This window comes from Zootoca vivipara, chromosome 15, assembly GCF_963506605.1.
Source record: "Zootoca vivipara chromosome 15, rZooViv1.1, whole genome shotgun sequence".
NCBI classification, from domain to species: domain Eukaryota; kingdom Metazoa; phylum Chordata; class Lepidosauria; order Squamata; family Lacertidae; genus Zootoca; species Zootoca vivipara.
The window spans coordinates 8,898,636-8,912,291 of NC_083290.1; the positions used below are offsets into that span (position 1 = coordinate 8,898,636).

At 47.8% G+C, this 13,656-nt stretch overlaps 1 protein-coding gene across 8 annotated transcripts in view; it reads left to right on the forward strand.

Annotated features, from left to right (window-relative positions):
* The window catches only part of SGSM2 (small G protein signaling modulator 2), a 94,409-nt gene that overhangs the window by 12,958 nt on the left and 67,795 nt on the right, over positions 1-13,656 (forward strand). For 7 of the 8 annotated variants that reach the window (XM_035139270.2, XM_060268338.1, XM_035139273.2 and 4 more), the window contains exon 2: positions 4,222-4,297. In XM_035139270.2, coding sequence (XP_034995161.1) covers positions 4,222-4,297 — 76 coding nt within the window. Of the gene's footprint in view, positions 1-4,221; positions 4,298-13,656 lie in introns of those variants that run through there. The other variant, XM_035139276.2, reaches the window with a different exon arrangement.

Consider the following 13,656-nt stretch of genomic DNA (forward strand, 5'->3'; position numbering starts at 1 on the left):
AATTAAAACAATTCCTTCGGAAGCTCTGGACCAGTTATACCTAACAGAAAGGCATCAGGTTACTTGGGAATCATTACTTTAAACATTTTTTTAAAAAAAACTCATTATAATATAATCTTCCAATAGCCTTTCGCCTTTATGCAGGTTGAACCGTGTTTGCTTTCCAAGCATGCTGGTGCTAGGCCAGCTTGTCCACTTTGGCTGCGTGACACTTGGCTCCTTCCTCGACGGCAGAGCAAGTCTGACCAAAATCGTCTGCAAAACCTATCCAAGAGCACTTGATCCTTCGACGTCTGCTTCTTCTTCCGTCCTGCTGTGGCTTCCAGAGATGGATTTCCCTGATGGACCAAACTCCAAGCCTGGAGTGTATTGGCGACTGCTATCTGCCTTCTCTATCTGCCCTGCTATCTGCCCTGACTGCTATCTGCCCTGAGTGCTCACTGGAAGGACAGATCCTGAAGCTGAGGCTCCAATACTTTGGCCACCTCATGAGAAGAGAAGACTCCCTGGAAAAGACCCTGATGTTGGGACAGATTGAGGGCACTAGGAGAAGGGGACGACAGAGGACGAGATGGTTGGACAGTGTTCTCGAAGCTATGAACATGAGTTTGACCAAACTGCGTGAGGCAGTGAAAGACAGGAGTGCCTGGCGTGCTATGGTCCATGGGGTCACGAAGAGTCGGACACGACTAAACGACTAAACAACAACAACAATCTGCCTTCTGCTCAGCGATGTAGAATCACAGAATCATAGAGTTGGAAGAGACCACAAGGGTCATCCAGTCCAACCCCCTGCCAAGCAGGAAACACCATCAAAGCATTCTTGACATAGGCCTGTCAAGCCTCTGCTTAAAGACCTCCAAAGCAGGAGACTCCACCACACTCCTTGGTAGCAAATTCCACTGTCGAACAGCTCTTACTGTCAGGAAGTTCTTCCTAATGTTTAGGTGGAATCTTCTTTCTTGTAGTTTGAATCCATTGTTCCGTGTCCGCTTCTCTGGAGCAGCAGAAAACAACCTTTCTCCCTCCTCTATATGACATCCTTTTATATATTTGAACATGGCTATCATATCACCCCTTAACCTTCTCTTCTCCAGGCTAAACATACCCAGCTCCCTAAGCCGTTCCTCATAAGGCATCGTTTCCAGGCCTTTGACCATTTTGGTTGCCCTCTTCTGGACACGTTCCGGCTTGTCAGTATCCTTCTTGAACTGTGGTGCCCAGAACTGGACACAGTACTCCAGGTGAGGTCTGACCAGAGCCGAATACAATGGTACTATTACTTCCCTTGATCTAGATGCTATACTCCTATTGATGTAGCTTCTGTCCTGTCTTCGTGTCCTCCTGGATCAGATCCGCGGCTGGCTGGGCCTTCGCAACGCACGGCGCTGTTGCCTCACCTGCCTGCCCACACATTCTGTGGCTGTGAGTCAGCTGGGGTGGGCAACCTCTTGCCGTTGCACCCCTCTTAAGTTGCCCGGTCGTGGTCGACAGGAGAGGAGAACAGGTTAGCAGCTAGCTGCCTCTTGCCAAGTGCTGCATCACTGTTTGCTCGAGTGCAGGAACCTGGGAAGATTTTGGCAGCCCACCCACATTCCCACACCGCGAATGTGCTTCTCAAGTGGTTTCAGGATCCAAGAGTCTTGCCTTCTGCACCCACCTGTTCCACCAAACTTGTAACTCGTATCATAACAAAGAAACGAGATTCATCTGGCATTGCTTGTTTTTGAGAAAGCCATAGGATTCATCCTGCAGTGTTTTTACTCTTCACCGCCTCCTCCTTTTCAGACAGACACCCTAGACAGGCTTCATTGCCCTGCACAGCAAGCACTTGGGCTCAGAACTGGTTAAGCACTTGGGGTTGACTCCAGCTGTGTTTCGATGCCCTTCTAAAACACACTTCGCCAACCGGCTGTCCTCCAGATGTTTGGAGCTTCCAGCTGTCATGCTCCCATCCCAAAACAGAATTCCCCAGGGGAAAAAAGGGATTGATTGTTTAACCGTTTTGGGAACTGTAGCTCTGTGGACAGAATAGAGATTCTCAAACCACACTCAGTGCCCTTCAATTTCCTGGGATTTTTTTTTTGGGGGGGAGCCATGTTTGAAAGTATTTAAAGTGGCTTGATGCTGTTTTAAATGTGTAGTGCAGATGGGACTTTAGCCAGCATTCCTTAGCCAGCAAGTGAATTTGACCATAGAATCACAGAATTTTAGAGTTGGAGTGGATCCTGGGGGTCATCTAGTCCAACCCCCTGCAAGGCAGGAATCTCCACTAAAGCATCCATGACAGATGGCCATCCAGCCTCTGCTGAAAACCCTCCAAGGAAGGGAAGTCCACCACCTCCCATAAATGGGATGTGGGTTGGTTTTTTTTGGGGGGGGGAGTCAGTGTCTCTGATTTTTTTTTCTAAAAAAATGTTCTGCTTCTGCAAATCTCAAGTCTGCTGATCCGTTCCTTTTGTGGACGGGTGGCGTGGTTTTGGCTGTCTGATGAATGGCAGATGCAGCCAGAACGCTGGGAAAAGAAGGAATAAATAATCAAACAGGATAACCTGGCTGTGGCTGTCCACTCACATTTGGCTTGGCCCAGAGATCCAGAGACAATAATGTTTCCCAAAGCAAGCGAAGAGGGGTGGGTAGCACACCATGCTTCTTCTTCTTCCTGCAGAGGTTTTTGCCCGTTCAGTGTGCTCCTCCGTTTTCCTTCCCTCCTCCTCTGCCTTAAGCCAATTGCTTTCAAATAATTCTTCTTTCAATTTGCTTTCTCTCCAGCTGTGTCGGGAAGCATCTCTCCCCCCCCCCCCAGTGGTGCTTGCTGCAAAATGTCAGTGCAAACAAAAACTAAACCCTCGGTGCCTTCCTGCGCGGCCTCCTGTTCGGTTTGATCTGATCCTGCACTCGTTTGGCTTCGTTCTAAGGCAGGCTTGAAAGGTCACTGCGAGACATCTTTCGGGGATGCTTGGCTCCTCCTCGTAGGGTGGAGATTTGTTTGTTTGTTTTTGTTCTGCTGCTGTTGAAAAATAGCCGAAAGCACAAAGTTAGAGCACTGCTTTCTTTAATCGACTGACACAGCAACGCCCAGCAAAAACTAGCGAGGGCCATGGGATTGTCACTTAGACTGAACATTAAAGCAGGCTTGCGTGTTGGACAGAAAGAGGTGGATAAAAGCTCCCTTGTGACACCTGCTTGTTTTAGGAGGATTTGAGGGGGTGATTTGGAGCAGAGGAGGGGTGTGTGTGTTTGTGGGTGGAGATGGCACTTCAATTAACAGTTTTCCATCTGCTACTTTTTCTCTTTTGATTCCTAATTAACTGCCCCCCCCCGCCCTTAAGAGAACTTAGTGGCAAGAGCTCGCCCACTCTCTCATCTGGCGGATATAAAGGATCGACAGAGACACCCATTGGCATGAGGGGGCCACCAGAGGGCAGCCTGGCAATGGCCCCCTTGACATCGGCCGGGGTAAAATTAGTCCCCAAGACCCTGGAGGATCTTTGCCAAGGGTCATCTTGTCCAACCCTCTGCAATGCCACTGGGATAGATGGCCAATACATTCCTCTCATTCACAGAGGCATAAACCTCAATGGGAATATAGGACAGAGAACTCAGCCTTCTACTGAATCACAACATTGGTGCATCTATCTCACTGTTGTCTGCACTGACCAGCAGCCGCTCTGCAGGGTCTAGTTAGCCCTACCAGGAGATACTGTTGAGGACTGAACCTTGGATTTTTTTTAAAAAAAATTAAAATTTGCATAGAATAGCAGATTGCGGAATTGTGGAATTGCAGAGCTGGAAGGGACCATGAGGGTCATTTATTCCAACCCCCTGCAGTGCAGGAGTCTTTTGCCTGACGTGGGGCTCGAACCCACAACCCTGCAGTTAAGAGTCTCATGCTCTACAAGCTGAGCTATCTCAGGCCTGCCTGATGCCCCGCCACTGGGTGAGCTGGGGTCTTGCAGCCGAGAAGCAGAGCACATTTGCCTGTGAAACTTCTGTGTTCAATGCTTGGCATCCCCTGTCATGAAGGAATCAGGTACCAGGTTGTGGGGAAAGGTCCTCGCTCTGCCTGAGGCCCTGGAAGCCTGTGGTCTGTTTAGGTGAAACCTGCCTTGACAAACAGCCCAACCTGTTGCCGGACTCTCTAAGGTTCTCCCTCTGCGTCTTTATGATCCATCGAGTGTCGCTTTCCACGCACAAACTTCTTTATTTCTTCCTGTTCAGGTGAAGCAGATCATGGAAGAAGCCGTCACCCGGAAGTTTGTGCACGAAGACAGCAGCCACGTCATTGCATTGTGCGGTAAGTGAATAATTGTCGTGTTACGATGCACAAAACCGTTGCGTTATCATTGCATCATGCAGCAAGTGAAAATTGTTGCCTCGCCGCTGTATTATGTGGTAAGTAACAAAATTGCTGGAGCTCCAATCTGGTGTAAACTAGGGTGTCCTTTGTAATTTTCCTACCATGCAGACTCTTGTGTGTGTGTGTGTGTGTGTGTGTGTGTGTGTGTGTGTGTGTGTGCTGCAACAGCTTTGCAGCCCAACAGAACCGCCTGGAATGCATGTTGCAAATCATGACTACATAAGCCACAGTTGACTACACCAGCTTTGATTAGATTGTAGCGTTTAGAGAGCCAGGAACTTTATTGCTGAGCCGTTGTTGGGAGACCCCTCTCTTCCCCACACAGAACTACAATTCCCAGAGTTCCCTGGGAAGACGGCTTGATTGTTAAATTACTCTGGGAATTGTAGAGAAGCATATGAATGCCTCCAAACAACTCTCAGGCCCTTAAACAACAGCACTTTCCATTATTCTTTGGGGGAGCCTTAACTGTATGATACGGCTTTAAATGCATAATGCAGATATGACCTATGAGATGAGAGGTCATGTTACAACATCAACTTCATTGGACTGGTCATGTTGTGTGGAAGCCTCATCATCTTCCAAAGCAACTACTCTATTCCAAACTTAAAAATGGAAAGCGTGATGCTGGTGGTCAACAAAAGAGGTTTAAAGACTGTCTCAAGGCAAATCTAAAAAAATGTAGTATAAACACCGACAATTGGGAAACACTTGCCTGCGAGCGCTCCAGTTGGAGAACAGCCTATACCAAAGAGGTGTCATGGGCTTTGAAGACACTCGAACTCAGGACACAAGGGAGAAACGTGCTAAGAGGAAGGCATGCTTGGCAAATCCACACTGCGATCAGCTCCTGCCCGGAAACCTATCTCCCCACTGTGGAAGCACATGTGGATCCAGAATTGGCCTCCACAGTCACTTACGGGCTCATTGTTAAAACTGTTTCTATGGCTACAAGTGATTGCCAAACAAGTTACAATGCTGTTGCTGTTGTTGTTGAGGAGAACTTCTTCCACAAGTCCCAAGTATCTTTAATTTTGTTTAGGAATCACTTCCTATCTAGCATAGCATCTCAGAATTATAGTGTTGGGAGGGACGCTGAGGGTCATTTAGAGAAACCCCCTGCAATGCAGGAATCACATATGATAATAATTCATTAATAATCATTTTATTATTTATACCCTACCCATCTGACTTGCTTGCTCCAGCCAGCTAAATAATCCCTGATGGATGGCCGTCCAACCTCTGTTTAAAAACCTCCAAGGAAGGAGAGTCCGCCACCTTCCAAGGGAGACCGTTCCTGGCGTTTAGTTGACGGGGTTTCAGAATGCAATGCAAACATAATACAGAGCACAATGAAAACATAAAGAAAATGACCGAGCGGGATGGAGTGGAGTGGAAGTCGAATGGGATAAGTGACATGAAACAAGTGCCATTGGTGGAGATGTAAGGCAGAATTTGGGTGTGATGTGTATCACAAGAATCTGCATTATGCCAAAGCATAATGCATTGGGTCCATCTAGCTCAGGCATCCCCAAACTGCGGCCCTCCAGATGTTTTGGCCTACAACTCCCATGATCCCTAGCTAACAGGACCAGTGGTCGGGGATGATGGGAATTGTAGTCCAAAACATCTGGAGGGCCGAAGTTTGGGGATGCCTGATCTAGCTCATTATTACCTACACCAACTGACAGCAGCTCACCAGGATTTCAGGCAGGGAAATCTCTCCCAGCCCTACCTAGTAATGCCATTGGAGATTGAACCTGGGAGCATTTGCAGCCAAGGCAGATGTTCTGACACTGAGCTATGGCCCCTCCATGGTCACCAGCCTTTTTGAACCAGTGGGCACAGAATACCCCGTGTGCCCCTCTGCAGGAGGGAGGCAATGCAAGGCCTTTTCAGTGGTGGCTCCCCGCTTGTGGAATGCCCTCCCTGGGGAGGCTCACCTGGAGCCCCCTCAGTTTAGTTTAAGGCACTCTTGGCCCTTAGTCTGAAGGGTTTTTAAGTATTTCTGACTTCTTTTGGTGGGGCGGGATCTGCTGGCGCTGTCTTCTATTTGTATGGAGGCGCGTGTTTTGTTTTTTAGGTTTTAGTGTTTTTGTCGTGTTAGCAGGTCACTTTTGAGTCATTCTTAGGAGCAAAGTGACTAATTAAGTAACAAATTAATAACAGTAACTCCCTTAGGAAGTACAGGCACTCTACTAACCCTTAAGATATTTGAAGGTGGTCATTGCATGTCTCCACCTCGCTGGTTTCCCCTTCTGCTTCCTTCTGTTGAAAAGATTGTGGATGTACTGCAGAGCCTGGCACTAGACAGATAAAGATTCCATTTGGGACAAACCTCTTTCACATGGTCCTTCTATGTAGTACATTCCCTCCTGCTCAAGTATTTGAGTGAATCATTTTATGTTTTGCAGCGCTGCCGTGCGGAGGCAAGTGCCGTTCCATTTGATTGACACCCGCTGTTCAACAGTGGTGGTTTTTGATTGATTCCCCACTTTAAGGAAATAAAATAAGATCCCCCCGCTAGGCCTCTTTACTGGCACAGAGGCTGGTTTCGTTTCATTTTGTGGAGTTGTGGCTTGTGCTTCAAGTGACAATTTTACTGGCAACGGGTGTTTTGTTTTGTTTTCCATTTCGCTTTTTGTTAACAACGCCTGAAACGTTAGTTGCTTGGCAGCCCGTCCCAGCTAGGAAAAGGTTTGTATTACAAGCTGCTTCCCCACCACCCCAGGAATGGTGTTTTTTTTTTTTTGCAGGCCCCATAGAGATGGGAAGTGTTTGCAAAGTTTATGTAGCGCGTCCTCAGCAGGTCAGATGGTTGAGCTGAAGGGAGGCGAGGCGCAGCACAGGGTTAACCTATGGAACTATCTGCCACAAGAGGCCATCTATTTGGATGGATTTAATAGAGGATTGGACAAATCTATGGAGGACAAGGTTATCAAGGGCTGCTCACCACGATGACGTATGTTCTAGCTTCAATGCCAGCAGCTGTAATGCTTCTGAATGCCAGTAGCTGGAAACTACAGGAAGGGAAAGGGCAGGTTTTGTGTTCGGGTTGTGCTTGGGGGTGTCCCACAGACATCTGGTTGGCCACTGTGAGAACAGGATGCTGGACTACATAGGCCACCTGATGTCTGTTCGTCTTGCGTTATTCAAATCATTACGTTATTCAAATTATCAGGAAGTTTTTAATGCTTGATGTTTAATTGTGTTTTTATATGTTGTTGGGAGCCGCCCAGATCGGCTGGGTCAGCCCAGTCAGATGAGTGGGGTGAGCGTTCGAAATTAGCCAGGCGCAAGGTGCATTTTGTGTGAGCTGGTCTGTGACCGTGAATAAAATTGAATTGAAAAGGGTGCATTTTGCACCTGTCTATTGGCCACTTGTGACAAAGTGATCTGGTCTGTTTGTTCCAGCATGTTGCCCCCCCCTTTTAAACATTTTTCAATTAGATGTTGTCAGGGGATTGTTGCGGCTACTCTCAAGTAAAGACACTCCAGTCCGCTCTGTCTTTCAGAGTTTTATTGTGCATATTATTTACAGTGCAGAGATATCAGAAAACATGGCTGCCTAGTCCGGTTCAGAACCCGGCAATGGCTTCCGTCGCGTCTTGGACCAGCATAAAAGCCTGGGCACCCCAAAGCGCCTCCCCCTAGCCCTGCATGTGGGCGTGCACCTCAATTCGGGCGCCGGAAGGGGCTGCGTTCCTTCTCCCGTCCTTTGGCTGGAGTGTTGCAGAGGCTCCGACACCTCACTGCGCTGCCCTTCCCTCTCTGGCCAGCTGGGTGGTGCCTTGGCTCTGACGGGTCTGAGAGCCCTTTCTCCACCCCGCTCCATTCCTCATTCCCTCCTCCTGACCCGCTGCTAGTCACTGGGCCAAGTGCTGGTCAGGATGACTGGGGGGAGGGTCCCTGTAAGGAGTCCCCCTGACAGATGTATACTAAAAGAGTACAGTAAAAAACTGAAATGCAGCATAATAATACATCGACACATTCTAGAAAACGTTATTATACCAAAGCACTTAATTATCACAGCAGTGACTATTTAATAATCTTAAGGTAAATATCAATAATATCAGTGATCAATTATGAACCTGCCTGCTGTTGTTGTTGTTTAGTCGTTTAGTCGTGTCCGACTCTTCGTAACCTCTTGGACCAGAGCAAGCCAGGCACTCCTGTCTTCCACTGCCTCCCGCAGTTTGGTCAGACTCATGTTTGTAGCTTCGAGAACACTGTCCCCTTCTCCTTGTGCCCTCAAACTTTCCCAGCATCAAGGTCTTTTCCAGGGAGTCTTCTCTTGAGGTGGCCAAATTATTGGAACCTCAGCTTCAGGATCTGTCCTTCCAGTGAGCACTCGGGGCCGATTTCCTTCAGAATGGATAGGTTTGATCTTCTTGCAGTCCATGGGACTCTCAAGAGTCTCCTCCAGCACCATAATTCAAAAGCGTCAATTCTTCGGCGATCAGCCTTCTTTATGGTCCAGCTCTCACTTCCATACATCACTACTGGGAAAACCATAGCTTTAACTATACAGACCTTTGTTAGTAAGGTGATGTCTCTGCTTTTTAAGATGCTGTCTAGGTTTGTCATTGCTTTTCTCCCAAGAAGCAGGCGTCTTTTAATTTCGTGACTGCTGTCACCATCTGCAGTGATCAAGGAGCCCAAGAAAGTAAAATCTCTCACTGCCTATTGTGTTCAATTGCAATCTCCCCCCCAAGCTTTTTTCTTTAAGTCTTTAAATTCGCAGCATTTCATTGCAAATTTCCCTAATATACTCTGCTCAATATAGACATTTTTGCAACCAATTCCCCCTAATACGGTGCATTTTTGTACGTCATTTTCACTAATACATGCATTTCAATGCGTTATTGTGAACACCTTTAGCCTGGTATATGCATTCCTTAGCAATAGCTGGAGAACTGCATTGCAGAAAAACAATTCACCCACCCAGGTCTTGGTTACACAAGCCAGTTCAGTTCCCTCATCCATGATCACATCATTGATAAGGCTGGTTTTTACTCCCTCCCTGACCTGCCATTGAACAGCGCAACCAGGTTAGGAGCCTCTGTAGCCAGGCAGCCAATTCTCCGCTGGATCGGATCAGTCGAGGGGAATAGCCTGAATCAACAATTAAATGGCTTTGTCTACTTGCAAATCAATCGGGTCTCTCTTGATTTAAAACCAAGCCTGATAAGCACTTTTTTTAAAAAAAGTCAAATAAGCCTGAGCTTTGCAGACAGATTGATTCTGTGCACAGTTCCACATTCCACACACTTGCAGAGAATTGCGGTCGATTGACAGCCCTGGTAATAAGCGATGTTGTGCTTCCTGAGGCCCAAAAATCGATGCAGATGCAACACCCTGATCTCTTGTCTGTCTTGTAGGAGTTGGAGTCAAGCAGCCTTCAGGGCATTTGTTGCCTGTGGTCGCTGAGCCTAGGAGCCGTCTGCAAATAATGCATCTGTCTGGAAAGGGTGTGTGTGCGACTTTGAGGCTTAAATGCAGGCCGCCCCGGTCAAACTTAATGCAGCTTTCTGGACAGTGTTAGAAACTCAGATAGATAGATATATCAGCTAATCACCAACTGACACCTTAAATCTAGGTTATGGTCACCACAACAGAGTGTCTAGGTGCCTTTTTTCTATACATTGCAATTAATAATAATAATAATAATAATAATAATAATAATAATAATAATAAATTATTCATTTCATTTCTAGATCTCTATATTTTAAAGGGGGAAAATCTCAAAATGGTTTACAAGACTCTAAAACATCAAATAAAACAAATTGAAGCTTCAAGGGAAATATTTCAGATCCTTCTCTAAGTGACATTTTGCTTTCTCCATGCTTGTTTACCTACTTAATTTATAGAGCTGCCCCATAGCAGAAGTGCTCTGGGGAGCCGGTGTGGTGTAGTGGTTAGAATGTCAGACCAGGACCTGGGAGATTGGGGTTCAAATCCCGCCTCAGGCCTGAAGCTCCCTGGGTGACCTTGGAGTCAGTCACACAGCCCCTTAGCCTACCTCACAGGGCCGTTGTAAGGAACTGACCGAGGAAGGAGGTGAACCATGTACTCCTTGGAGAAAAAGGCGGGATATAAAGGCAATAAATAAGCTCTTCTGCTTACCTGCTTAAGAAAACTGGAGGGGCCAGCCAGATGGAGACTAGAATCACCAAATTGGCATCCACTTGGTCGCCATTGGACCTGCGCCAATCGCAAAACGCACCTGGCACCAGGGGAATTTCTCACCTGCCCACCTCTCTGAAAATCCCTTCCTCTTCTGTGATGCTTATGTGGAGGAAAGCAAGAAAGCGCTTGGGGAAGGGACCTTAGCTCACTGGTTAATAATAATAATAATAGTAATAATAATAATTATTTATTTATTTATTTATACCCCACCCATCTGGCTGGGTTTCCCCAGCCACTCTGGGCGGCTTCCAACAGAAAAATAAAATAAAATAATTGATTAAACATTAAAAGCCTCCCTAAACAGGGCTGCCTTCAGCTGTCCTCTAAAAGTCTGGTAGTTATTTTTCTTTTTGACATCTGGTGGGAGGGCGTTCCACAGGGCGGGTGCCACTACCGAGAAGGCCCTCTGCCTGGTTCCCTGTAACTTGGCTTCTCGCAACGAGGGAACCGCCAGAGGGCCCTCGGCACTGGACCTCAGTGTCCGGGCAGAGCGATCGAGGTGGAGACGCTCCTTCAGGTATACTGGACCAAGGCCGTTTAGGGTTTTAAAGGTCAGCACCAACACTTTGAAGTGTGCTCGGAAACGTACTTTCAAGACCGGTGTTATGTGGTCTTGGCCGCTACTCCCAGTCACCAGTCTAGCTGCCACATTCTGGATTAATTGTAGTTTCCGGGTTACCTTCAAAGGTAGCCCCACATAGAGCACATTGCAGTAGTCCAAGCGAGAGATAACCAGAGCATGCACCACTCTGGCTAGACAGTCTGCGGGCAGGTAGGGTCTCAGCCTGCGTACCAGATGGAGCTGGTAGACAGCTGCCCTGGACACAGAATTGACCTGCGCCTCCATGGACAGCTGTGGGTCCAAAATGACTCCCAGGCTGCGCACCTGGTCCTTCAGGGGCACAGTTACCCCATTCAGGACCAGGGAGTCCCCTACACCTGCCCGCCTCCTGTCGCCCACACACAGTACTTCTGTCTTGTCAGGATTCAACCTCAGTCTGTTAGCCGCCATCCACCCTCCAACCACCATCCTTTAGACGCACCCAGGTTTGATCCCTGGCAGATCCAGGTCAGGCTGGGAGCATCCCCTGCCTGCAACCCTTTAGGGCTGCTTGCCAGCCAGTGTAGACCTGTGGTTCTGAAACATTTGCTCTTGGCCGCCCTTTCAGAGTAGTAAAAATTTGCTCGCGCCACACCAGGTTCATTATTGATTAAGAAATACGTTGGAAAATACAAAGAAACAAATCCTAGCAGTGCTTGATTCGTAACACAGAACACGGCTGCTTTATAAGATGATCGTGAGGCATCCGGAAAAACAATGCAGCTGCGTAAGAACATGACTCAAGCCCCCCCCCCCCAATATAATGATAAAGGAGCCTCTTACACAAACTTAAGTGAGAGGCGCGAGCTTGCTTTTGCCGGGATTCCAAAGGCAGATCTGTATATAAAGGCAACCCGGCGCTGCTCCTGGCACCCAGGAAGCCCCAATAAAGAATGGGAGAATGAATCTCCACTGACTGGCAGCGAGGCTTGCAAAACCCCAGACCCAATCAAGAGCGCCAAAACTGTTCGGTAAGGAGAAGTGTGCTTGCAGGCGAGTGACTCACCCTCTTGTGTAGGGCGGCTTTCAAAAATAGAACGGGAACGAGCCTCACAACAAGCTGGATGAGAGGGGAGATAAGCAGATGTAGATAATATGAGAACGTAAGAAGGAGCCTGCTGCTCTGGCATCCTGTTCCCACCATCCTGTTCCCACCGTGGCCAGTCAGATGCAGGTGCAAAACCTGCACGACCCAAGCGCATGAGCGTTCTCCCCCTCCGTGGTCTCCAGCAAGGAGTGATCAGAAGCATTGACCGCCTCCAACTGTGGGAGCAGAGCAGAGCTATCATGTCCAGTAGCCTTTTGTAGCCATGAATGTGCCTCATCCTCTAGGCTGGTGGCCCTCGCTGCTTCCTGTGTCGGTGAGTTCCGTAGTTTCACTATGCACCGCATGGAGAAGTGCTGTATTTTATCTGCCCTGCATCTTCCATCATTCAGCTTCAATCAAATGCCCACGGGTTCTAGTATTACAAGAGAGGGAGGAAAACATTTCTCTATCCACCTCTTCCACGCCAGGCTTAATTTTATAAACTTCCATCCTGCTGCCTCTTACTGGCGTTTCCTCTAAACTGAAAAGTCCCAGGCGCTGCAACCTTTCTTCATAGGGGAATCGCCCAATCCCCTCAGTCAGTTTGCTTGCCCTTTTCTGAAACCTTTTCCAACTCCTTTTTGAGGTGGGGCGACCAGAACCCTACACAGTACTGCCAAGTGCAGTTTGCACCGTAGATTTCTATAATAGCATTACAATATTATATTGGCAGTTTTTATTTTCAATTCCAATGATCCCGAGCGTGGAATTTGGCTATTCGTACACACAAACAATTCATAACCCCCCCCCCCCCAACACAAATCAAGGCCATTCTTCCAAACCTGTTGGAAAGGCTTGGCAGTTCTCCTTTCAATTAGCCAAGGTGTGATCACAACAGCCAACCTCACCTCCGTTGATTAAAAACACTAATTACAGGCACCCTCTCACATTCCGTGTGGGAAAGTGGTTTCCTTCCCAAGCCTCACTAGGAGACCTTTGCAACTGCGAGGCAGCTGGCGAGCGATTAACTTGCACTATCATATCTATCAACACATATCCAGAGGCAGATACTAAACAGAAGCAAAGCAGTATCGGATTCATCTGTGATGCAGTGGGGGAAGCCAGAGGTGGAGGCTGAGCCAGAAGCAGGCAGAGTTTGCAGTACTGCAAGAGTTTGCCACTGCCTCCTATCTCTGCCCCTCCCTCTCATAGAGGTGTTTAAGCAGAGGCAGAAGAGGAGGAGATGGAGGGAGAAAGTGCAGATAAGCAGGCCTGGAAGGATGGAAGAGGGAGGTTCTTCCCTTGTAACTCTAGATTTCATAGAATTGTAAAGTTGGAAGGGACTGCAAGGGTCAAAGTAGGAATCTTTTGCCCAACTTCGGACTCAAACCAATGATTGAGTCTTATGTTGCTACCGACTGAACTATCCTGAGATGGCAGAGAGGGGGAAGCAGATCGGCCCGCTCTCTCCCCTACCCC